Source organism: Pelodiscus sinensis, chromosome 3 (assembly GCF_049634645.1).
Source record: "Pelodiscus sinensis isolate JC-2024 chromosome 3, ASM4963464v1, whole genome shotgun sequence".
Classification (NCBI taxonomy): domain Eukaryota; kingdom Metazoa; phylum Chordata; order Testudines; family Trionychidae; genus Pelodiscus; species Pelodiscus sinensis.
The window spans coordinates 114860381-114886290 of NC_134713.1; the positions used below are offsets into that span (position 1 = coordinate 114860381).

The following is a 25910-nucleotide window of genomic DNA, read 5'->3' on the forward strand; positions in this document are numbered from 1 at the left end:
CTTACTTACAAAATTCTAATCTGGGAACATTTTTTTTCCATTTTAATATTCATTTTCAGGGTTATGAAATGAGTATATGTAAAATAAAAAATGTAAACTGTGATCAACATAACAGCAAATACCTCTTCTTCTGGGGAATTCAAACTCTCTACTAAATATTGGCAAGCCCTAGATCTCTTTTATACCTGCACATCCCTTGAATGCTAAAAATAACGGTGCCTTTAGGAATTGTATACTACCTAGTTTGTGAAAGATGACGTGAGGCTCTTTTGCTCTGCGCGTTTTATTTTTATACTGCTTAACATTGTTATTTCTGAGCCTGATTTACAGTTACCCAGGGATACTCATAACCCTTTTCATGTTATTTCTACTGGAAACTGTTGACAAAAGCAGATTGTCCCTTGAGGACTGCCCAGTTTCAGTGCTTGTTTCAAGTTTCTGCTGTTTGTTCAACCCATTAAGAGCTTCCTCAAAAGAAATAAAATAGCAGCCCATCACCTTGAATGTTACAGGGGAAAAATGCATGCATAAAGACTGCCAACTCACACTTTCACTCTGCTGTAGATAAGCCGAAAGCATTGACAAATATAACACTACATGGAATACTGCCTATGGATTTAGCATAACTCTGCAAGAGGTTTTGGCTCTGAAGTATTTTACTGTCGGTCAGAGCTGCATGAAAATATTCATATCAGATATAAACCCAGAGCAAACAGAAAGTGTGCCGAATGCAAGCTTGAGACTAAAAATTGGCAATGGGTTTAAACATTACTTCTGCTTTGTATTTTTTCTGCATATCAGAGTATACTGCTGTTTGAAATAAGATAAGCTTTGCTCTGCATGCTGAGTTAAGGAAGCATGTACAGTATATGCCAATCTACTTTGAGCTTCAAGTGCTCTGCATGTGGTGCAATAACTATATGTAATGGTAAAATACAACATGAAAATAGAGTTCACTGGTCAGCAATTCTGAGATCTGAACTATGTACTAAACAAGTGACTACTACAAAAAATCATTAATGAAGTCCCACCCAAAAATCTTAGTTAAGATAGAATTAAGGTTGCATATATATGTTATCTATAATGTTCTTGGAAGGCAAATAAAAAAAGAAAGAATTAGAAACTCTGAAACTTAAGATTTATCCCCACCACCCAATATTTGAAAGTATGGAAGGTTGTAGTTACATCTGCCCTCCATTGATCCTTGCCTCCCATTGTCCAGATTTAGTCCTTTGCAAAATGTGCTAAATCTGGACTTTTTCTAAAGCTTAAGGAATCAACAGACTACAATTCAGGACACGTTCAATTTGGTAAGATGACGTTCTTATGCAGCTTGTAAGCGGAACACCAAAAATGTGTCTCGGATAGTTTTTATCAATGGTTTTATGCATCTGTTGTTGAGACCCAAATTCTGTGTCAATTGATACTTAGACAACTGACTGCCCTGCATAGCTCATAGGACTTATTCCTTAAGGAATAGTGGGGGACAACTACCTTCAGCATTCTATCAGTCCAAGCAACAATTTGATATACTGACAACGAAGAAAGCCATAGTTGACAAAACCACAGTACGTTTGAAAGTAAACTGTTCTTGTCTTGGTGGACTTTCTCCAATATGTCCTAAAGTGTGGCACCCAAAAACTAACCACAGTTTTGACACCCCTTGTGCCACATAGAAAGGAACAATTATCTCCCATCTCTTAAATATGACATTCCTGTTATAACATACCCTAGCATATTTGCCTCTTTTGCAATTGCATCATGTTTTTGGCCCATACTCTATTTGTGATACATTATAAACCCTAAAACCTTCAATGGCATATTGCTGCTTTGCCAGTTATTCCCCATTTTGCACTTGTGTATTTGATTTTTTTTATTCCTAAGTACAGTACTTACAGACCAGTTCCCTAATTTGTCATAGTTATTCTGAGTTCTAATCTTGTACTATAGGATGCTTGCAACCCCATTCCCTCTCTGGCCTGGCACCATCTGCAAATTCCATAAGCACACTTCATTTCATTATTCAAGGCATTCATAAAAATATTAAATACAGGCAGTCCCCGGGTTACATGGATCCGACTTACATCAGATCCTTACTTACAAACGGGGTGAGGCAACCCTGCACTAGCTGCTTCCCCGCAGCAGACCAGGGAGATGCGAAGTTAGCGCCCCCCTCCAGCAGACCAGGGAGACGCAGAGCGGCTTTTCTCAGCAGACACCTCAGCTTGAGAATAAAAGACTGAGGGAAGTGAGGTGTGGGAGAATAAAACTGAGCTCTGGAGAAATGTTTGGCTAGAGTTTCCCCTACAATATGTACCAGTTCCGACTTACATACAAATTCAACTTAAGAACAAACCTACAGTCCCTATCTTGTACGTAACCCGGGGACTGCCTGTAGTACTGGAATCAGGACAGACCCCTGTGGAACTCCACACATGTGATTTCCAGTTTGACAGCAAACTGAGTTCATTAGTTTGTAGTTCCCTCAATCCCATTTGTTCTCCTTTTAAAAGATAATTAATACATTTGCCCATCTCGAGCCTTTGGGGACCTTGCACGTGCTTCCAGGAAGTTTTGAACAATATGACTTGCAAAGCAAATATGGTAGATGGGGGATAGGGATGGTGATGCTTGTGAGGCATCTCAGGGAGACCATTAAGGCTGTGAAAGGCGAGGTTTCCCACCAAGTCTACTAAATTTCCTTGATTGTGAGCAGTTCCTTGTCAAACAGGTCTTCAGAAGGCGTGGAATGTCCTCTCTCCATGCTCCCTTCCCAACACACTCTTGCTGTCCAGCCAAAAACACTGGTATGCTGATATTCCCCCTGAATACCACCATCACTTTTTCTGTAAACTTCTAAAGCAAGTGAACATCTTAACAGATTAGCAGGGACGAGATTCTGAGTCTAAGAGGGAACTCAGGGGAGTACAGCAAGGAGACATGCTCCCCCACCCCCATCATTCCTTGTCAACTGGATAAATCCAATAAACATTTCTATAAACATTGTATTCCATTCTGTTCTCTAGCTCTGGACAATTGTTTCCACTTAACTGATTAATTTTCATTTGGATGCCAAAATTCTCCTCTCTCCTTTGACCAAACTGTTTATTCCCCATCTCACCTGGCGTCTCCCATGAACAGTCCACATTTGGAGATCTGTCTCAATGGAAAAGGACTAAAAGATTTACTTTTTAACATTTAAAGCTTAGGTCTCCGGCATTTGTTTGATGCCCTGTTTTAAAACAATGGGTGCAGACATGCCTCTCACACACTACAATTTAAAATATTAAAAATCTTTTAAAATTACAGTTTAATCAGCTAATTTTGGTTGTGGACACTAGAATCCAACTAGCTGAGTGCAATAAACTAAGTTTTAACTCTTCCGTTCATTTGGATTTTTGCTACAAAGTGGGGAAAAGAACTCAGGTGAACAGCTCTGTTTTAACTGTGCCAAAATTCAGGAAACCTTTGCTTCAGATTTGATAGAAAAATTATACCCAAATCCTACAACTAACCCACCAAGTCTGCTGATGATATTAATTTGTAGATTTTACAGGAGAGGGCTGAATAGGACTTATAGGGGACACACAATTATAACTTTACCTATGGACATTAGTGGCACTGGGACAAGTCATTAAGATAAATTGCAGAGTGCCTGAAAGATTAATTTTAAAGGGAACAGATGACATTTTTGTAAATCCCAAGTATATGTGAAGTGATGGACACCATACTATTCTTCTCAGTGCACACTTATCTTTTAGCCCAATAGTAATACTCATATTCTTCAGTCAACTCCTGTCAGTGACCACTCAGACTCTGTCAATGTAGAAGCTGGAAGCATTGAAAAACAGCTTAATGTAGTACAGTAAAACTCCAATAGTCCGACATCCAATAGTCCGGCACTCCTGATAGTCCGGCATCAAAATGGCAAGAGCCTACTGAGTGAGCTTCAGCAATAAATGAATCACAAGGTAACAGCGGCAGCAGCTGAACTGAGCAAAAAGGGTAAAAAAGGCTTAAAAAAACTAAAACATTACAGTATACTGTATACAGTATGTACAATAAAAAGGGTTAAGAACACTTTATATACAGTATATAATGTATACAGTATATATAACCAGTTTATAGTATCTCCAGATAGTCCGGCATATCTGATAATCAGGCACCACCTAGGTCCCATAGGTTCCGGATTATCGGAAGTCTAGCGTATATTGTGCTGCATCTGAAATGAGGTAAGACCATCCCATTATCTTCGACCAGAAATTCATTTATAGAAATCCCTATTTAGCAGGGCTGGCCTTATCATGAGGCGAAATGAGGCGGCCGCCTCAGGTGCCAGACTGTGGGGGGGACACCACTAGGACCCAGAGTGTAGAAAATGGTGTGTGCTGCTGGTGCATATGTAGTTCTCCTTTATTGGGGTAAGTAGCAGAGCAGTACCATGAGATAAGTAGAACAGGAATGTGGCAGAATTGAGACCTTTCAAAGTTTTGGCCCAAGCGAGGGAGCATGGAGACGTTATTTGAGCTCCCCACCTCAGGTGCCAAAATGTTGTGGGCCAGCCCTGCTTTTTAGTCCTAGACAAACTACTAGGAGATAGGTTAATACAGCCTTCAGGTTAATACAGCCTTTGTGATCTCTTATAAGGGTCCTGGCTTTGCATATTTTGAAAACTTGTGCATTTCTATTCTTGCAAGCAGGAGACCAGTCAATACTGAGATATAATAATTATTTAAAGGGAATAGTATATGGAATCAGTTATGTTATGTCCTTCCAATATTTCTCATAAACAGATGCATATGCAATGGGACAATACGCAGAAAAAATTAGAATGTCTAGCAGCTGCCTTTGTTTGCAAGCCACTCTTATGTAATAATCAGAAGGCAATCATATCAGCAACCTTACTTCCCTAATGAGCACATCACATTACTTTTTTAAGATCAGAAAGTTAATTAAAGACAAATAAAACAAATTTTCAATCGGATGCACCAGACATTTGAAATACATTACTAGCAAGTGTATTATAAATCATTTGATAGTTTGTATTAAAATCACTGACAAGCAACTGTTTTTTAATCTACATACTTACAGTTAGTGTTTTTCTAATTTATGATATTGAATATCAAACACTCTGGCCAGTTTGTAAGTAAAATCTTGCATCAAAAGGAACTTTGCTTAGTTATATTAGACAAACCATTAAAGAGAAGGCAGAAGACCTCCATAAGACTCTGTTTCCCTTTGTACAGAAACATGTCTTGCACTCAAAAATTTGGCCCAACATTTATGTTCCAAAAATGAATTGCTGGTTGATTACTTGTAATCTGATTATTTGTGCCTCTAACTCGTCCATGTCAAGCAGTTCTTTAAGGGAACAAGTGATCAGATTTGCACCTGGAATTCAACAGCATCTACAAAATGTGAATCTCATTTATATCATCCAATAGGAAACCGAAATTAGAAAAAAATAACCCATAATTTATCATTATGGCAATGAAGGAAAAAAATGCAAAAAAGAAAAACAGAAAAAAGAAACACTACTGAAAAAAAAAGTACACTAAAACACTGAAATTGTGTGTCTGTGATACTCTGTACTTACCTAATATCTGTGCATGTTATACACGTGATATGCCGGCTGTTTGTTGTAATGAGGTTCAGAGCCACAGATGTTTCACTGTCAGAAGTTGGGTGTGCTCCACATTTAAAATAAAACTCCTGAAATAGTGAAGGTGAGATAAAGAGAAGATTACATACCTGTAAGCCCATGTCTTCTTATCATCTTAGTCTCATTGACATTTGAGACAGTAGAAAAAAAATCACTACTGCCAGCAGTGAAGGGGGGAGGGGGGGCATTCGTTACAAATGATGTAAATTGAATTCCCTGAAAAAACTCTTTGCTAAGCATATATTCATTCTCTGCAACATACTCTCATAAAAGCCATCTCCCACACTGCATGAGTTCAGTATTAGTGGTACGTGGTATGATTTTCTGGATCCGTAGAGGAAAAGTATCACATAACACCACACAGGTCTGGGCATTATGATGTAGGATGCTATGCACTGTAACACGTTAATGCTCTCCCACAAATTTTCATCACAAAATTTACTGTCACATGAAAACTAAAGATACAATTTATAATCCCTGGCTCTAAATAAATGAAGACTGGTTTTATTTCTGTGACAGTGGTGGCCTTTATAATATAGTATTACCAGTAGCTCTAACAGGAAGCTCCAGTTCCCTAAGAACACATTTTACATTAACCATTATATTTCAGTTAAGTTATTCTAGATTTACTCTATATAGCTTTTTATATCACCCTCATCAGCACAGTACTGGAGTGCCGTCCAGCAGTCCATTAAGCAACGTAACATCTACTGGGTTACATCTTTTTACCTTCTCCCAAAAAGGAAGATTGTGCTGAATGACGGTCTGAGGCTTTTCCCCTGGGCAGGGCACAATAGGCTTACCAGGGGTTTGCAAAGTGGGACATGGAGCTGCAGTCTGCTTGGTGGCCTGGCCAGGAAAAGCAGCAGCAGGCAAAGCACACAAGATGTCTGCAAGTAGTCAGGATGCAGGGAGACATTCTGACCACTGGTCCTGTCCTGGACATCCAGCTAGCCAGAGCCCTTCATATTTTAAACCCACTGGACACTAGGAAAACAAAAGGCTCTGGGCAGCAGAGAGGGGTGGAGAAGGAAACCTAGTCCACAACAAGCTGCCATGGGCTCCTCAGGGGATTGTGCCAGTTGGTCTTGTTACTGTGCCAGACGGAAGCCCCCCACACTGCTCAGTGAGTCATTTTCTGCTCCGGATGGATAGGAGTTACAAGGGAGCACTATTAGAATGCGACTCCCAGGGACAAGGGGAGGGCACATAACTAAAAAAACACCGAAATCTAGGAACCTTGAGTATAGAGGGATCCCTCACTGGATGGTCAGCCCCCTCATGGGTCCTGGCAGAGCAGCCTTTTTGTCCACTGTCCCCTGGGGGCTGCTCTTTGAGCCACCTAGTATTTGGTTCCTTTTGGCAACTCAGCCAGGATGCTCAGAGCCTCACTGCTTCCTAGGGTTGCCAGGTGTCCAGTTTTGAACCGTCAGTCCAGTATTTGAGCTTTCTTTCCAGGACACAAACTGAGAAAATACCAAATATATAAATGTCTGGTATTATCCAATTAAATAAGTTTTATTACTATCATGAGTATCAGTACACAGTTGCGTACTGCCTGGCTGGTAGACAAACACGCACACTGTGTGAGAGCATGTCTACCAGCTAGGCAGTTCGCAAGTACACAGTAGAGAGGAAGGGCGCAGTGCCTGAATGGAATTCCCAGGGCCGTACTCGCCAGTGCGCCTTGCTGAGACCGTGCGCGGGACAGGCAGCACCCCGGGATCTGCATGTGCCAGCCCTACCCCCCCACTCTGCCCCCCAGCCAGCTCCACACCCCCTGACAAGCCCCGCTCCCTCCAACCCTGTCCCAGCCAACCCTGCTTCCCGTCAGCCGGTCCCCCTCCCCTTCCCCCAGCTAGCCCAGCTCCCCCGACTGCCTCCCAGCCAGCACCGCTCCCCTTCTGGCTAGTTCCCCCCCTCCCAATCTGAGATCAAGTGTGTCCAGTATTTTTTTGAAACCATCTGGTAACCCTACTGCTTCCAGGGTAACTACACGGTCCAATCAAATACCCAAATGCTCAATACCCAAGTAGCAGGCCATCAGTCCCTGCCCCTTAACTTCTAGGGCTCACACAGCCCTCCTGTGAATGCCTGGTAGGGCATGCTCTCTGTTCTGAGCTCCAACCACAGACCCTCGTGATAAGCAGCAACAGTCTGTTTCTCATGATCACTCAGTGCTCCCCAACCTAGTTCCTACATTACCTGTTTGCACTCTCTGGTCTTGTCTGTGTAGCTTCCTATTACAGCTCTGCTCTCTCCATTCTCCTCCCTTGGCTCTGTAATCCTTCCTCTACCAGAACCACCTAGCCTGGTTCTCCCCAGCTGGGGCTAATTGTCAATTAGCCTCTCCCCTCCTGCTTCCACAGATTGGACTAATTGATCCCTGGGGCTCCCTGTTAATCCTATATTTGCTAGTGTGGCTTATGTGTCTGATGAGAGTAGTGCAGTGTTTTGTGTGATGAGGAGTTGTTTGGGTTTTAAATGTGGATACTGTGAGAAGTATATGGTAGAGAAGGCAGGTTGAAAAACTGCACTTTACATTTGAAGAGGAAGATGAGATTAGTGTCAAGCCTTACTTCCTGTGGGAGTTTGTTTCACAAGCCCTGAAAAAGCTCTTGCAGATAAACTTGAACCATATATTAGAAAGTTCCACAGGGCCTGAGAAGGAAAGCTGTTAACCAATCTTCATTTTGAAGCTTTCGGTGATCTTTTCTACATGCTGGCATGAAACCACTACATTGAAGATAAGGGCCACATCCTTGAATAAATGATTTTACTGCTGCTGGCTGTACAGGGCCTTCATACAGCATTATTTTTTGTATTTTTAATGTGTTGCTAATCTCAAACATTCAAAAGCATGAGATTTAAAATAAGGGGGTTTTTTTACTTCTGTTTTGTTAGTCTTCAGTGTTCATTTGGGGCATGTTTTCAAACCTTTCTGCATAGCCATAAGGAATAAAACAAATGTGTTTTAATGAAAGCTGAGATTTTCTTGTAATTACTTGGCTCCAGGACTTAGGGCTTTAAGTAAAACTTCAAATACCATGAGATTCCCAATACGCGTTCAAACTTTTAAATGAAAAAGAGATCATGATCCTGTTCTATGCACGAGAGGAAAAGATTTGTAAGACAATAAGTGACCAATTTTCATGCATGTTGTATATAACACTAGCACACAAAAATAGTCTTTGTTTGCATTAATATATAACATTTTAAAAGGTATTTTACATAAATTATATAAAAATATTGTGTAGTATGCTCTGGAAAACATTTAAGCTGATTACTTACCTTTATTATGTTTCATGATGTGCTTAGCAAATAAGGCATATCAATAGATCTGAACAAGTCTCAGACCCAATTGGTACAAGTAGAGAGTTTATTCTTAATGGCAGTATTCAGTTTTTGAAGTGGGTGGAGTCTGCATTTTCTTGTGGACTATTGAGATGAACAATGGTGCTAAAATTCATTTATTTTAGTTATACTGTAAAGAAGTCTTGATACATTCCAATCATTATTTAACAATATTACACTGAGAGTTGGTGTGTGTGTGAATATATATATATACATATGGATTCATTGTCTAAAACCTTTAGTAGTTACTATATTTTTCTTAATTTAGGCACCAAACAAGGAAGAGGATAGTGGAAAAAGCATGGCACTGAATAGCTGTACATATGGATTCATTGTCTAAAACCTTTAGTAGTTACTATATTTTTCTTAATTTAGGTACCAAACAAGGAAGAGGATAGTGGAAAAAGCAGGTTTACATTAATATTCAAATATTTATTTACAAAGATTTTGCAATAAACGCTCAATGCATAGAAATTGATATACAGTCAGTAGTTACTGTGGAGTAAATTATGGTTCTGTTATGTTCCATAAGGACAGCATTTGATCTTTAGGGAGAAAGTATTCTCAGGCCCCCTTTTGGATGAGCTTTTGCCTTTCTGTTTTTCCATGTTTCTCTGACTCCAATTCAGCAAGGCACTCAGGGTATGTCTATACCACATGGCTTCCCCACATCTACATAAGCCAAAAGTTATTTCAAAATATTTTTTCAAAATAACGGGTGTGCTATTTCGCCATCTTTGTAAGCCTCATTGCACAAGGGAGAAGGGATGTGCCGAAATACAATGTTATTTCGAAATTTGGCGCTGTGTAGATGCGCCAAGTTTCACAATAAGTTATTTCGAAATAGATTCAAAATAAAATACGCAATTAGCCTAGCTCAAACTGTGTATCTTATTTTGAAGTTAGGATGCTGTGTGGACACACCTTCATGAAGAAACTTAACTGTAAGCATTAAATAGCCCATTGAAGTCAGTGTTAAGAGTTACCTTGCTGCGTTTTTATATATTACTTCAATCTTTCTATTATTTATTGACTTTTTGTTAGTGAAACAATTTGGAATTTTTCTTTTACTAAATATAAATTTGTTGGTTTTGTTTTTTTTTGTTTTTTTTTTTTTGCTTGCTTTACTAGTCCACTTCCTCAATACCATGGAATACTGTGATCACTATTTATACAAGTAAAAGAATATCGATCGGCCAGTATTCCAAAATACTAACATTATTAAGAGCACAGAAATTACAGAACAGAAAGCAAACTTTTGATAAAAATGATTCATTCAACAATAATATACTTTCTTTGTGTCCACAAGCAAAAAGAAATATTGAGCAATAAAAATGGCAAGCTCTAAAACACATGAAATGGGTTTAGACATAGAATCTTGCTTTTTTTTTTAGCATCCTTATTTCTTTGGCACAGAATTTAATACAATTTTTATCTCTGTTTGCTTTATTGCAAGCTCTGCAAACAATCATAAAATATGCCCTCACAGACAAAAGTGTGCCAAACCTAGTATATAGGTTTAATGGCTTTACAAGTCCTTTGTATTCCCCAGAGACAGCAGTAGCCCTCTGGGAGCCCCAAGAAGAAATATTTTAGGACTCCCTCTGCACAACACATACTAATAATTAATAGGGGGACCTTGAGCCATTCACGGCATTAAGCAGATGCTTAGTTTATTTATGCCTATTGCTGGCTATGATATTCCTTTTCCTTTCTGTTGAGAGAGAAAAGAATTTTCTTTTGATTTTTAAGCTGGATGAAAAAAGACACAGCGAGACTATGAGAGAAGGTTACAGAATAGTCTACAACCTACTCCCTGCGGAGTATAAGTAGATGACAGTTGTTAAAATGGACTTCATGTAGGCCTCAGTGTGCACCCAAAAATCAAATGGATGGAGATAGAGAATTAATATTCCAATACATGCCAGCAATCAAACAGATAAAAACATCAAGACTAAGAAGGAAATCACAGGAAGATGCAAATACAGAACAGTGACTATATTTTGAAAGGCACAAACGCCACATGTCGTAAAAACCAAGCAGTAAAACTAGTACTGTCAGGCAAACCAATAAAGCTAATAGCTAGCTGCCAACTAGAACAAGGTATTCTATTTTCTTTTGGTTATTTCTTACAATACTGTGGTAGCTATTCTGTTCTAATTATATGTAAAAAGATCAAAAGATAGGCAGTCAAGAATCCTGGGTTATATTTTGGGCTCCATATTTGACTGACTTTGTCATTATGCGAAAGTCACTTACTTCTCTATCCCTTCAGGTCATCATTTTATGAAAATAGCTTTAAAATACTTCCTGAAAAGGTGTGCTGTCACTCATAACTGTATTTGCAAAACACTACATCTCCTGAAAGGCATTTTGAAAGTATTATTTCAAAAAAATAAAGAACATAATTGGCTTCGGAAGATATACAGTGTACTAGGAGCAAGAAACACAGAGAGCACACCAAAATGAAAAAAAATAAAAATAAAATTCTGTTTTAAAATACAGAGAAGTCACTCTGAAGTTGAGAACTTACATGCTACATGTTAGGTCAGAGGAAACATTTATCATTGGGATATAAAAATTGCAGAAAAAATGCTTTATAATGACCATGTTGAAATTAGAACAGCAACATAATGAAAATATCCCCGTTACAAAGATTGCCTCCTGAGAGCCCTCAAAAAAACGAAAGGTACAAAACGGAAAGCATACACATTACTTAAATTATGTCCTGTGAATGAAGTCCTTAAATTCTTCTAAAAATGACTGGAGTGCACATACCCATGTGTGTTGGTATGTGGAGTGTTAATGTTAAGTAACTGTTTTACATAAAGGGGAATATATAGTGTGCACACACATACACTCAGAGAGTGAAAAAGTAAATTTACTACATGTGCAGCTCTTGTGGGGGAGCTTGACATAGCAACTCATTTATCATCTAGCACCTCTGCCAACAGCTGTTCTAATACTATAGTGGTCTCTTTTGTCTCTCCCATTCTGGGGTATCCATATTTAACAAACTGTGTTCCACACAATAAAGGTAGCCAACATGACATCTTCTACCCCTCCAGAATGCCTCTTTCATTCCACGCTGTCAGAACAGTGGTCTTGGATCTTCTCTAAGGGATATTTTAACAGAGTTCCAAAAGCAAAACACAAACTACAACAAAAGCAACTTTCAGTCCCTCCCCTGGATTTCTGTTTTTAAATCATCCTGGGGCCTCCCCAGTCTTTCACAGAACATGGACTGGAAGGGACCACCTTCCTGAAATCTATACACCACTACCTAAAACAGAGCTCAGAGCTCTCCAAAATTCGTCTACCAGGTGGAACTCTTTACCTGACAGACCTAGGACTTTTGGCATCCTTTTCCCCTGTATACAGGGGCCCAGGAGTAAAAATCACTCAGGCTACGTCTAGACTGGCATGATTTTCTGCAAATGTTTTTAACGGAAAAGTTTTTCTGTTAAAAGCATTTGCAGAAAAGAGCATCTAGATTGGCACGGACGCTTTTCCACAAAAGCACTTTTTGCGGAAAAGCGTCTGTGCCAATCTAGACGCGCTTTTGCGCAAAAAAGCCCCGATCGCCATTTTCGCCATCGGGGCTTTTTTGCGCAAAACAGTCCTGAGCTGTCTACACTGGCCCTCTTGCGCAAATACATTTGCGCAAGAGGGCTTTTGCCCGAACAGGAGCATCATAGTATTTGCGGAAGAAGCACTGATTTCTTACATGAGATCGTCAGTGTTCTTGCGGAAATTCAAGCGGCCAGTGTAGACAGCTGTCAAGTTTTTCCGCAAAAGCACTTGCTTTTGCGGAAAAACTTGCCAGTCTAGACACAGCCTCGATATTTAATGTAAACTCATCACGGATTCCAATGTAAGCATTACCATTTGGTGGTCTGATCTTTTGGGTTCAGTCCCTGAGGATTGCTATGGAATTCCCAAGTATCTTTCAGATAAGCAGTCATTACTGAGAACCAATGTCTAAAACTAAACACCCTCCTACTCTGGCTCTCCCGGCCTTAGTCTACAGTAGGGAGTGATTTCGAAATAGCCCCCCCTTAGGTCAAATTAATAAGCGGCGCATTCACACTACCAAGTCTGTGTGGTTATTTCAAAATCTGTATTCCTGCTTTTCTCAGGTACTAACGCGGCTCTGTAGTTTAAACATAGTAGGAGCTGGATCTGGGCAAAGGTCTGGGACCTACCTCTGTCTGCGGAGGGAGGGTGCAAGGTCTCCACTGTGATCCCCTGCAGACAGGGACTGCTGCTGGAGCAGCCTTTGCCAGCAGCGAGACTGGCCCACTGTGGGCAGAGGCTGCTTTGTGGCAGCCTCCTGTGCCCACCCCCCACACTGCTTCCTCTGATGGAGGCAGAAGTGGGGGGAGGGAAAGAGGTAAGAGGTACTGCAGAGATGGTGCTTAGGGAACTGGCTTTTAAGCTGGCTCCCTGCGGGGGCCCCCCCCATCCCGCACCGGCTCCTCTTTCCCACCGTTGTTGCTTCTGATACAGAGGCAGCAGGGGAGGGAGGCAGGAAATGCAAGTAGTTGACTTGAATACGCAATAAGCTCAGGCTTATTGGGTAGTCAACTACTTGCTTACATCCCTACCATGAGGACCTGCAGCACCATGGAAGAAAAACCTGTTTTTGTAGTCCGAGGCCTGCTGGTTGGGGGAAGCCAATGGCAGTAAAGCCATTGACAATGGTGTCCACATTGTTCACCAGGTGAGAGAGGAATGCATGAATTGCAATCACTTTCCTCTCAGTGCCTTAGCGTCTGCGTAATGGGATGAAAAGCTGAGCACGTCCCACAGAGCATAGCTGTTGCCTAGGCTGCCCTCCTGAAATGGTGCCCTTGCAAATTTCACAGGGGGAGCCCTTCTGAGAACCTTCAATAAAGAGGGCGCCCATGGACTATTTACAGAGGATTTATAAAGTCCCCATCACAATGATATAATAATAATATTTTCCCCCCACTGGTGCATCCATGCTGTACTAGGCACAGCTTGATTAAGTATAATTTGATTTTAGTTGCTTGCTTAAGTCTGAGTGAGAGTGGGTGTGTGAAAAAAATTACAGAGAAAGTGTTATGAATGTAGTGCTACATGGATGTTCTAAAGTGAGTAGTTTTGTGGTCATTCTTCTGTCTTACTGGTATAAACATTGTATGTTGCCTTAAGACATACGTCCTAGGCAATTATGTACCCACCCACCCTTAACACTGCAAATGCCACTCTTTGGCAGAACTTGTTAATAAGATAGAAAAGAATGGGCACCATTCAAATATATTTTCTTCACACTCTTCACTCCTGCTATCATTCATGAACCACATGAGATTATATCTTGAGAGGTACAGGGGGGAAAAGTTCATGGTTACTAATATTTACCCTCTATGAACCGTATGTCTATTGCATAAAGTACCAAAATTTAACAAAAATGATCAGTCCTTAGGAGTTTTGCAAAAAAGGGGAAACCTTTTACACAGGACATGGGCAAATGAGAGTGTACACTTCTTCAAACATGAGAAACACTCATATGAATGAATAGAAGATAAAATCACTTCTCTGTCTTCTAGATACAGCCCAGTGACTGATAAAAGGAAACCAGTGAGTTATGATCATCGCATGTCAGATCCTGAAAAGTAGGCAGGTTTTGGAAGAAATATTCATTTTTCAAGCTAGTGTCATAGTTCTTCCTCATGTATTGTATCGTAACTGTTTCCTGTGTAAGTGCAGATTTCAATTATCATTCTACTGTGCCATCAGCTGCAAACTGGGGGGAATTCATGCAAACTGCCTGAATTTACAGTGAGCTTCTTAAAGACTTTCTGTAATTCTGCATTAACAAAACTGAAGAGCTTGAAAATCCCCACCCTGTTCTCCATGAAAAATCAATGTAATTGTGTTTATATTGTACGTACCCCGCCCCAGTGATTTAATAGAGTCTTACACAAAGTACATTTAAAGGATATATAAGATTCCAATTTACTATATACAAAAGTTGTGCAAAACTTGTCCGAACCAAGATTCTGAGTGTGCTTTCAAAACACAGCAATGATTTTACACAGCAGAATAAATCACACGTGTTCTTAAAATGATTTGAAAAAGATTATATTTTGTTTCTTTGTGTAGTCTTAGAAAACTAACAAACCAAACTTTTTTTTTTGAGGAAATGTACCAGTTAGAAGAGGTTTTTACAGTTTTGATTTTATTTGGTTAACTTAATTTTTCCTCTGCTTTTAGGTCCTTATTTTTTTAAAATTGTTGAATATATTATTTTCCTATTGATTATTACACATCAGTCATCATGTGATAAAATGGCATCCTATTCCAGCATTCCAAAGGACATGCATCCATGCTGATGATGGGTTCTGCTTGATTATGATCCAAAGAAAGCAAACTGACATTTTCCTTTTCATCATTTGAGTCAAACGCTACTGCTTTTCTTTTTCGTTGGTTCAGGTTCTGTAGTTTGTGCATTGAAGTGTTGCTCCTTAGTCTTCCAAAAGCATGCTCCACACCTTGTCCCTCTCAGATTTTGGCTGGCACTTCAGATTCTTAAACCTTGGATCAAGAGCTAATTTAATTATATTTTCCAGTTTGTAAGAGAGTTATAAAAAAAACCAACAACCCAGAAGGCCATCAGCTACCTACAGAATAGAATAATCAGTAGGAATGAAACAAAAAGAATGTGGTATATATTACAAACATATTTCATAAAAATTTCCACTGAGAAGAGCCCCCACTCTTAAAGTATCAGATCCATAGGGTCTCCGCTACAGGATGTGAAGTGAACAAGATTGTATTGTATTGTATTTCAGTTCACATAAGCTGTCAGAAATAAAAACTTTGAAACTGATGCCTTTATGAGGTTCAGGGGGAAAAAACTGATGACCCAGAAGACATGAAATATCGTATAATAAGTCTTGTGAATAGACAGCTTAGAATTCAGCTTAATTATCATCAAAGCTAAAACATTCTTTGGCCACGAGAATGGCAATAAGGAGATGAGTTACTCAGTTTAAATGCCCTTATGAAGTACAAAATGCATTTAATTTGACAACAGACAAAAGAGGAATAAAAATATTAAAGAAATATGAATCTCTCTCCAAAATCTGCTTCCTGTCTGAGCAGTGACTATCTGAACCCACTGCCCTTCTCAGAATGCCTTGGGCTAAGAAGAAGAAAGGCCTGCTATTCTTGATAAAAGCTCTTTAGGCTGAGTCTCCTTTGCCAATTCTTCATCAAGGCTGTCAAGATAGTGTATGCTTGGTCTCAGTTAATATATTCAACTTTGACCTTTACAGGAGGGACAGGAAGAATTAAAACACTCCTTTAAATTATATTTTTGAGGGGAGTGCCTAGTAAAGGGAAGGAAGTTATAACACTGTATCCAAGTTTGCCATTACTTCCTTTTCCATTAAATAATGAAATTTTCTATTCAGATGTTTAAGAGTTGTTGGAGACTGCGTGCATAGTAAGCTGAAGTGTGAATACACAATATACTGGCCTATATTTGACAAGGTTGCCAGGTGCGCCTTCCTGCTGCACAGTAATGCTACGTCTACGCTGCACCTCTCTTGCACAAAAGCCTATGCAAATGAAGCATGGATTAGCATATTGCTGCACTTCATTTGCATAATTAATTAGGGGCCATTTTTGCACAAGAGGCTTTTGCGTAAAAAGGAGCTTTGTAGATGGCTCCTTTTTGCGCAAAAATCCCCTCTTGTGCAAGAGCTGTTTTTCCTGAAAAAATGTATGCAACTTGGCTAGAAAATATTTCATTTACTCTACAGATATATTAATGGTATCTTCTCCCCACAAACTAGGTTTTGTTTTTTCTTTAAGGGTTTATGCACATGGAGACTTAGTAACCTGGCAAGATGGGGAGCACATCTGCAGCAATGGGATAGCTGGTCTTGTGAACTCTGCTGTTGCACATTATGTTTCTATGATTTCTGTTATAATACCACTTATTCTGTTAAATACATCAAAACCACTGTGATGTTTCAATATTATATCACTAAGGATACGTCTACACTGCAGCATTTTTCTGGAAAAACTGTCATTTGAGCTAAGCAAGGAGGTGACAGCAGTAGTAGACTGCCATCTTCTACATGAGCCAGCACTAGAGGGAGATTAAGCACACGCTTTGCAAGTGGATTTCACAGCTATGAAATCCAACGAAGAAATGCTGAGACTCAGGACTCCTGGGTGCTATTCAGGGTTGTGAGGAGTTTCTGTTCAAGTAGTTACAGACCCTTCTTCCCATGAGGGATGTATAAAGTCATTATAAAAAGGTAACCGTGGACTGCTCCAGCCCTTACCAGTTAACCAGTTAACCTTTTACATCCCTATCCCCCATAAGCCAGACTCCTTATGATTCTGGCTACTCTAGCCTGTCATTGTCATTGTTCCAGTACCTGCCTTCACCAACCACTTTCATCCCGGTCCAGACCCAGTCCCACCACCACCAACCCATCCATCCCATTCCCCACCCACACATCCCTTTCTCGGCTCTTTGCCCAAATCTGCTCCACACTTTTTGCCTCCGTTTCCCCCTTTGCCACCAAGCCCATCTTCTCATGCCTCTGCATTATGCTGGCACCAGCCTCTTCTTCTGTTCCACACTGCCTAGGTGCCAGCACAGGGAGCAGTAAGAATATAGGAGACAGTCTCCCAGCTCTCAGTTCTGTTGCCAGGTATCACAGTTAGTCTTTAAAGTGCTACATAGTCCTGTTTTTTTGTTTCAGCTGGACCAGACTAACACGGCTACATATCTATTACTATTAGTACCCATATCAAATGTGAGGAACAATTGTAGCAAAAATCCTGATGAGCCCCTGCAGCACTGGGCTGGAACACGCTTGCTTAACTCCACAGGGAGTGTACATATACAGTCTAGTCAGTGAAGAGGAGCTGTGAGGGGACGGAACTTGATCAGCGCAGGCAGACTCTTCAGAGATTTCAGCTGCCAAACTCTAGCAGGTCTCTACTGAGTGTTAGAGAACTGAGATTTTCAGAGGTATACAACTCTGCCACATTTGGGCAGATATTCCAGGGATAACAACATTCCTGGCATGGCAACGAGCCCCACCCTACAATCAAATTTCAAGTTCCTTCTCCAAAGCATGGAGGTGATAATTTCAGATAAACAGTTCTATGGGGTTTTTTAAATTGTGCAAAACAGCATTTATATTTCCCTAACTTCATTATCAGAAACTGCTGACCTGTTTAAGCTGAAATTTTCAAGGGAATTTCAACCTGAAGCAGACATGTCACATCTGCCATGGAAAATTTCAGTCCAAATCGCTGAAGTTTGGCAAAGTCATAAACTACTGAAAATGGGGTTTTATAATGAAACGTGGCAGGTAATCCCAATTATAGGTGGTATTGCATATAGCATCTGTAATGCTGAGCACAAAATGTGTTTATTAGTATCAGTGCGTAATATTTTATGTACCAATTACCTTTGCTTAAGGAAAACTTTTCTATAAGTCACCTCTTGGCCAAATATAGATGATTAAAAATATGACAGACACAGCTGTGTTAAACACTTCATTCTTAATCAGCAACCTCATCTGGTATTGCCAAGGTTATTAATGTTCAAACTAACCTCATTCACAACCTATTTCTGAAGGAATTGTCACTACATTATGTGATAATCAGTTATTTATAACATCTTTTTTAAAGTGTGCATTCAGCATGCATATCTATTGTCTATTACAAACACAATCATTCCTTTAGAGTTAATAAATTGTACGGTAATCTAAACACAGAAGATACAATTAAGATTCAAATAATAATTGGTACCACTTTTTTCTCTTTAACCTATGGAATGTTTAATACACAAAGTGGAAATTACAACATCTGTCTTCTATAGATAACATATTTTCATAGGACCTTCTTGACTTAGAAATACAGTACATTTTAATTCTGTATTACTCTTTCCCTCTCGATTGGGAGAACCAGGCTTAAAATAAGAATGCAACAGCTCTGTGAATTTCTCAACTGCTACTATCCAGACATTACTGTTTTAACCACTCAGGAACACAGTATGTGCTAAACCAATCTTCTCATCTCTATAGGTACATTTGTCACTTGCCTTGTCCATCAAAGGGAATCACAAGAAATCTTTCTTTTGGTTCTCAGCAATAACTTGTCGCGAGAATCACAGGTCCGATAATGAATACCCAAGGGGGGAAGGACAGAGCCAGGTGGACAGTTTTATCAAATAAAAAATATTTATTTATGACAGAGGTGAATTTATAGTATTTATTCTAAGATTTTTAATAGACCGTGTTAATAATGAATTTACAGTATTTATTATATTTATTCTATGGCTTCTAGTAAAACGTGTCAGAGATATAGGGATGGGAATGGCAAGGGGAATAGTCTCTAATCTTAAAATATCCAGCTACAGTAATTAAATAACAGTGATAACTACAAACTCTTTTGTACTACCCAAAAACAACTACAACACTAAGCTTATACAACAGGAAAAAATCAAATCATACATACCAACTTACACAGCACACAGAACATTTCACAGATATCGGTTTGGTTGCGAAGGCCTTGGTTACGCCCAAGAGTCGGGGGAGGTGGCTGGTCGGTTGATCAGGCCGGCAGCGCTTTGAAGTATACGAGAAGGCACACGCACAGTGGTACGTGTGTTGCGAAGACCTCCTAGAGCAAACTGTGCCATGGGTATTTATCCCCAAATCTGCACATCGCTTTCCCGCGCTTGTATATTACCATATATGGCCCAATGGTCACCAAGTGGGGGGTCTGTGTCCCAGGGGTTGGGCCGAAACTGTGCAGGTTTCATGCGACCAGGTAAGCCCCGCAGTTCTCACGCCAAGGTGACGGGTGGGAGAGTCTGAGGCTATTTTCCCCTTTTCACACCTTTCCTTTTTCTAAAGGCAATGGTATGCAGGATGGGTGCGGCCGGTTTCTCTCAAGGAGTACTGCAGAACAAGAGCGGCCTGGCCAAACTTTTTTACTGGGGGGGGGGGGAGCAGTTTCTTTTCTCTGACATAACTATGGCACCATTTGTGCAGTCATTTCACAGTAATAATTATTTCAGTCCCCAGAGTATGATATTTCCATAAGAAATACTGTTTACATGCATTTTATTTTTAGTATGGTCCAGTTCATTTCTCACATTTCTATTTTTCCATTGTGAAATCTAACAACTGTGAAGTTAATCTTGTACAGTGGTTCCAATGAAAAGTCAACATCTGCCTCTATAATAACCCCTTAATGGTATCTGAAACACAGCAGTTATTTTCCTAAGCAGACAGAGTATCTACATATCTCAGCTGTGAGTAATTGTAAGTAAGGGTACATCTACACAGCAACAATATTTTGAAATAACTGGCGTTATTTCAAAATAACTTAGTCCACATCTACACAGCAGGCAGGTATTCCAAAACAATGTCAAAATACTGTCAAGCAGGAGGACTTCTTACTCTGACTCCTGTAACCCGCATTGTATGAGGAATAAGGGAAGTCAGAGGAAGAGTGCTCTATTTCAAAATAAGTGCTGAGTAGATGCTCCCAATTTTGAAATAAGCTATGCAATTGACAAAGCTCAATTTGCATAGCTTATTTTGAATTAAGTCCTGCTATGTAGACACACCCTAAATGTTGACTTCATAATGAGAATAAGTTTGACTTTTAGTGAAAATGCCCTAAAAAGTTAACCCTTATTTGGAACTGACCTGAAAAAAGTGTGAATTTTAATCTACTTCATCAAAATTTCATGTAGAATGAAGTTTTCTATAAAGATCAGTTCTAGTCATTCTGTTGAACTGACATATCAATTGTTAATAAATGAAATTATCTAGCCAAGTCTGCCATCACCAAACTGAACTGTTAAACTTAGTCAACAGGTTAAGGTTAAACTACTTATGAAGTAAATTTTTATCTTTTTTGATATTGGAAGCATAGTTTGAATTAGCTGAGCCACAAATGAAGTTTCAGTATTAGTAAAGCTACTTAAAATGCATCATAATCATCTTATCCTTAACATCAGTGCTGATTTCTAGAACTTACACTTTCCCATCAGCCTCTTTAAAAGTAGAATCCAACTGTTTAAATTTGTTATCAAGTGTTTCCTGTAGAGAATCAAACCCATACTCAAAGCTTAATTTGCTCTGGCAATCAGATTTGAATTTTTATGCCAATTTAAGTTACCAAAGTGGGTCAAAGAGGGAGGGTAACTCCTATAATATTTGACATTAGATCCTCAATCTGTGCCTCTTTTGGCAGGAAAAATTGCTTGAGATTATAGGTTTGTTTCTTTTTTAATCACACTAACAAGCACTTCGGGGCAAAGACAGTGATCTGAATCTGAAAATAATTATAGAAGTAACCTAAAATGGAAAAGAAAGAGAAATAGCACATTTCAGAGCTAGAGATACAATATAATCCATGTAATAATTTTCCTTATGTAGTTTCATCTTCTGATTAATGAAAAGTCCACCATGGTAACTTTCAGGAACAGTCAACCAAACTCTATATTACTCCTTCAGTAAGTTTTAGCTCTGTGCATATACTCCTTATAATATACAACAACTCCATGGTCAATTCTATATAATTCTCATGAAGCCTTTTACAGTTTACAGCAAAATCCTGGCCATCTGGTGTTGAAATTCCCTGAAACATTTCAACTGTCCACTCTTTCATAGTATCAGAGGGGTAGCTGTGTTAGTCTGAATCTGCAAAAGCGACGAGGAGTCCTGTGGCACCTTATAGACTAACTGAAGTGTAGGAGCATAAGCTTTCGTGGGCAAAGACCCACTTCGTCAGATGCATGTAGTGGAAATTTCCAGAGGCAGGAATAAATATGCAGGCCAGGATCAGGCTGGAGATGACCAGGTGGATCCAATCACCAGCAACTACACACCGCACCATAATAACTCGAACTCAGGAACCAATCCTTGCAACAAACCTCGGTGCCAACTCTGCCCACATATATACACCAGCAACACCATCACAGGACCTAACCAGATCAGCCACACTGTCACTGGTACATTCTCCTGCACATCCACCAACGTAATATATGCCATCATGTGCCAACAATGCCCCACTGCTATATACATCAGCCAAACAGGACAGTCCCTACGTAAAAGAATCAATGGACACAAATCTGATATTAGGAATGGCAACATACAAAAACCTGTAGGGGAACACTTCAATCTTCCTGGACACACAATTGCAGATCTAAAAGTAGCCATCCTGCAGCAAAAAAACTTCAGGACCAGACTTCAAAGAGAAACTGCTGAGCTACAGTTCATCTTTAAGTTTGACACAATCAACTCTGGATTAAACAAAGACTGTGAATGGCTTGCTAACTACAAAAGCAGCTTCTGCTCTCTTGGAATTCACACCTCCAGATCAGCTGCTAGAAGTGGGCCTCATCCTCCTTGATTGGATCCACCTGGTCATCTCCAGCCTGATCCTGGCCTGCATATTTATTCCTGCCTCTGGAAATTTCCACTACATGCATCTGACGAAGTGGGTCTTTGCCCACGAAAGCTTATGCTCCTACACTTCAGTTAGTCTATAAGGTGCCACAGGACTCCTCGTTGCTTTTGCACTCTTTCATAGAGGCCAATAAAACTGGTCCAGTTCAGAGCTTGGAGAAAGAAGACTGCTCAGCTAACTGACCATATTAACAACAGACATGCTGGACATAAAGGTTTAATTCAATTTTCAGTTCTCACATATCAGAATTTTTATCCTAAACCCTCTTTTCCTTGTATTGTCCTTACAAGTCATCCTGACCTACTGACAACCTGTGAGAAATGGTACGGACAGCATTAAGCCCATTTTTATCTAACCCTACAGTGCTCTTGTGCGGGCCATCAGGGTTCTGTTCTCACAAAGACATTCAGCAGATAGAGTTGAACTAAAATACTATTTTGTGGTAGTAACAATCATCTCTAGATCCTGTCTCTCTCATTTTCTCTGTGTCTGGAGGAGACCAGGAAATTCATGAGAGAAAACTGGCTGAGGTACAGTCTAGATATGTTGAGAATGCTGGGGGAAGAAAGCAGGGAAAATGCCAGAAATTCTACATGCCCCTTCTCTGGAGGAGAGTGCTCGCCTTTTGCTATTCACATTTCCAAGCCAGTGCTAGTTCACTTTTGACAGCTTCTGGATATTCAGAGGGTGATGGGCAGGGAGCTTTTAAAATCCTCTTGCTTAGCATGTATGAAGAGATTACTTCCCTGTAACTGGATGTTCTTTGAGATGTATGGTAGCTATCTGTATTCTACTGTGAGTTATGAATGCACACAAAGAGCTTTGAGTTTTAGAATTTGAAAGCGGTGTCCATTCATCCTCACATGCACCCTGGCTCTGGCAGAGGTGACAAAGGTCATGCTGGACCAACTGCCTCCTCATACCATCTCTACCATGTACCCACTAAAATCCAAAGCAGACAGGAATAAGAGCAGGTAGTGGAATAGGGACCACACATCCCAAAGAACATCCAGTTCCAGGTCAGTAACCTCCTCTTCGAGTGATAGTCCCTACCGTAGTTCACCGTGGGTGACTGGCAAGCAGTATCGAAGTAGGAGAGTGTGAGGATGAAGACAGTGGAGCTGAGAAGACAACCATCATCCGAAAGGATGCATCAGCAACCAAGTCCCACACTTGGGCATAATTCCTTGAGAGTGTATGGATGGAATGCCATATGGCCTCTTTACAAAGGTTTAAGAAGATACGTCCTGAAGAGATGCTGGAGTTGTTGCTTGAGCGCTAGTGGAGCACTCCTGTAGGGAGAGGGAGGTTCGAGAGCTGACAGAAGAATGCAGCTAGATATGACAGACTAATCAATTTTAAGTTCAGAAGGGACCATCATGCTCATCCAAGTCTGGCCTGCTACCCATTGCAGGCCACAGAACCCCACACATTTGTTCCTGTAATAGACACCCTAACTTCTAGCTGAATTATGAAAGTCCTCAAATCAAATCTGCAACTTACAGAGAAGGCCACATTCACACTAGTTTAAACAAGCAAGTGGCCTGTCCCCATACTGCAGAGGAAAGCGAACCCCTCTGTCCCGCTCCCCCGGGATCTGTGCCAATCTGACCCAGGGGAAAATTCCTTCTCAGCCTCAAATTTGGCAGTTAGACCCTAAGCATGCAGACAAGACTAACCAGCCAGATACCTGGGAAAGAATCTTCTAGAAGTCGGAATCTTCTCCATCTAGTGTCTCATCACCTACTGCTGGAGATATTTAGTGCTAGCAGTCATAGAATCAGCTACCTTTATAGGCAGTCTCATTATACCACCATGTCCATAAAATTATCAAGCTCCTTCTTAAAGCCTGTTAGGTTTCTGCCCCATGGAAGGCTGTTCCAGAACATCTTTCCGTGCAGCCAGCTTTGGACTTAAGCATCATGAGTAATTTTCTTTTGTCCAGAAATTTTGCCAACTCACTGTTCACCCCCTTGTCCAGATGATTTAGGGAAATCTTCCAAAGAGGGAGCAAAATATACTGCAGGGATATGCTACATCATAAATCCCTTAGCTAAGATAACCTTGTCCCTTCTTCAGCCAGTGTCACATACTTTTCAAGCTATTCAGGCTACTTTCGGGTCTCTCATGATATAGGTGATTGTGGTCACTACATTCTCTCCGACTGCAAAGGACTTTATGATACCAGGGACTTTGCACCCCTGATTCCAACAGAAGAAACAGGTATAAAATCGGAGTTAAGGCAGATTCAGAAAAGAATTTTCCTTTAAAAAATGTGATTAAAATGGACTGATAAAATAGCAGAATCTTTACACAATAGAGTATGAACACTCAAAACAAATGTTCACCGTGAACTACTGAAACTGAAAAAAAAAAACCTTGTTCAAAACTGCCAAGAAGAATGTTGCCACTTGACATTTCAAAGTTCACTGATAGTTTATGAAAGGCAGTCTTTATGTTATTTACTCTCAGCAAGAGTTGTAAATGGGAAATTAATTCCTATCACAAAATGTATTTAATGGAAAACTAATGTATCCTCCTTTTATGTAAACCAAACGCGTGATTTTAAAAGTACAGTCATACGTGCCTCTCTCAAAAGCATATAATAAACGTGTAACAACAAAGATATGGCTGGGAGCCAGAGACCACCATAGATATCACAAGCAAAACAGCTTGCCTCGAACAGAAAATTCTAAACACAATTAAATGCAGGCCAGATTCTGCAAACGCACAAATGAATAAAACACTTTATTTGCACTGTCAGTCATCTTACTATATAGTTTATATTACTGTATGAAGGGACTGGGACTACCATGTTGTCTAAGTAAAGCTACTCATGTGAGCAAGTATTTCTAGGACCAGTATCTAAAAAAAAGTATCCCTAAAGCTGCATTGTAAACTTAAATTGCAAGGATCCTCTCTCATTTGGATGAAAGGGATGGTTAAGAATGCATCATAAACTACAATGTAATTATTCTACCATACTATAACTTGAGTTCACAAAAATATATTAATGTCATTCTTTATCCTTCCAGTATATGTTTTCAGAGGTTGTTTGTAATCAGCCATGCATTTGAGAAGAGTAATTTCTTCAAATAAACATATGAAAATATAACACATGCTGTTTATACTGTACTTTGACGGTCAGCAAGCGGAGAAGATTTTATTTGCGGGAAATTATTGCACAACTGTATAATTTCTCATGAAAACTGTTCTGTCAACTCTTGCCTTTGGAATCTGAACTTTCAGTTTCAATGATCTTAACTGTATATCTTTAACTAGCACAAAATACAATCTAAATAAGTGAATTTTTAATTAAAGACTAGTGATCTGAATATAAAAATGCCAAATTGTGTCAAACTCCACTTTTGTAAGTATGGCTCAACTCTGTGCCTCCAAAGACATT

General features: G+C 39.9%; 1 protein-coding gene across 4 annotated transcripts in view; it reads right to left on the reverse strand.

Moving 5' to 3' along the window:
• The window catches only part of PRKN (parkin RBR E3 ubiquitin protein ligase), a 1191290-nt gene that overhangs the window by 568499 nt on the left and 596881 nt on the right, over positions 1-25910 (reverse strand). For all 4 annotated transcript variants that reach the window (XM_075924581.1, XM_075924580.1, XM_075924579.1 and 1 more), the window contains one exon: positions 5597-5712. In XM_075924581.1, coding sequence (XP_075780696.1) covers positions 5597-5712 — 116 coding nt within the window. The remainder of the gene's footprint in view (positions 1-5596; positions 5713-25910) is intronic.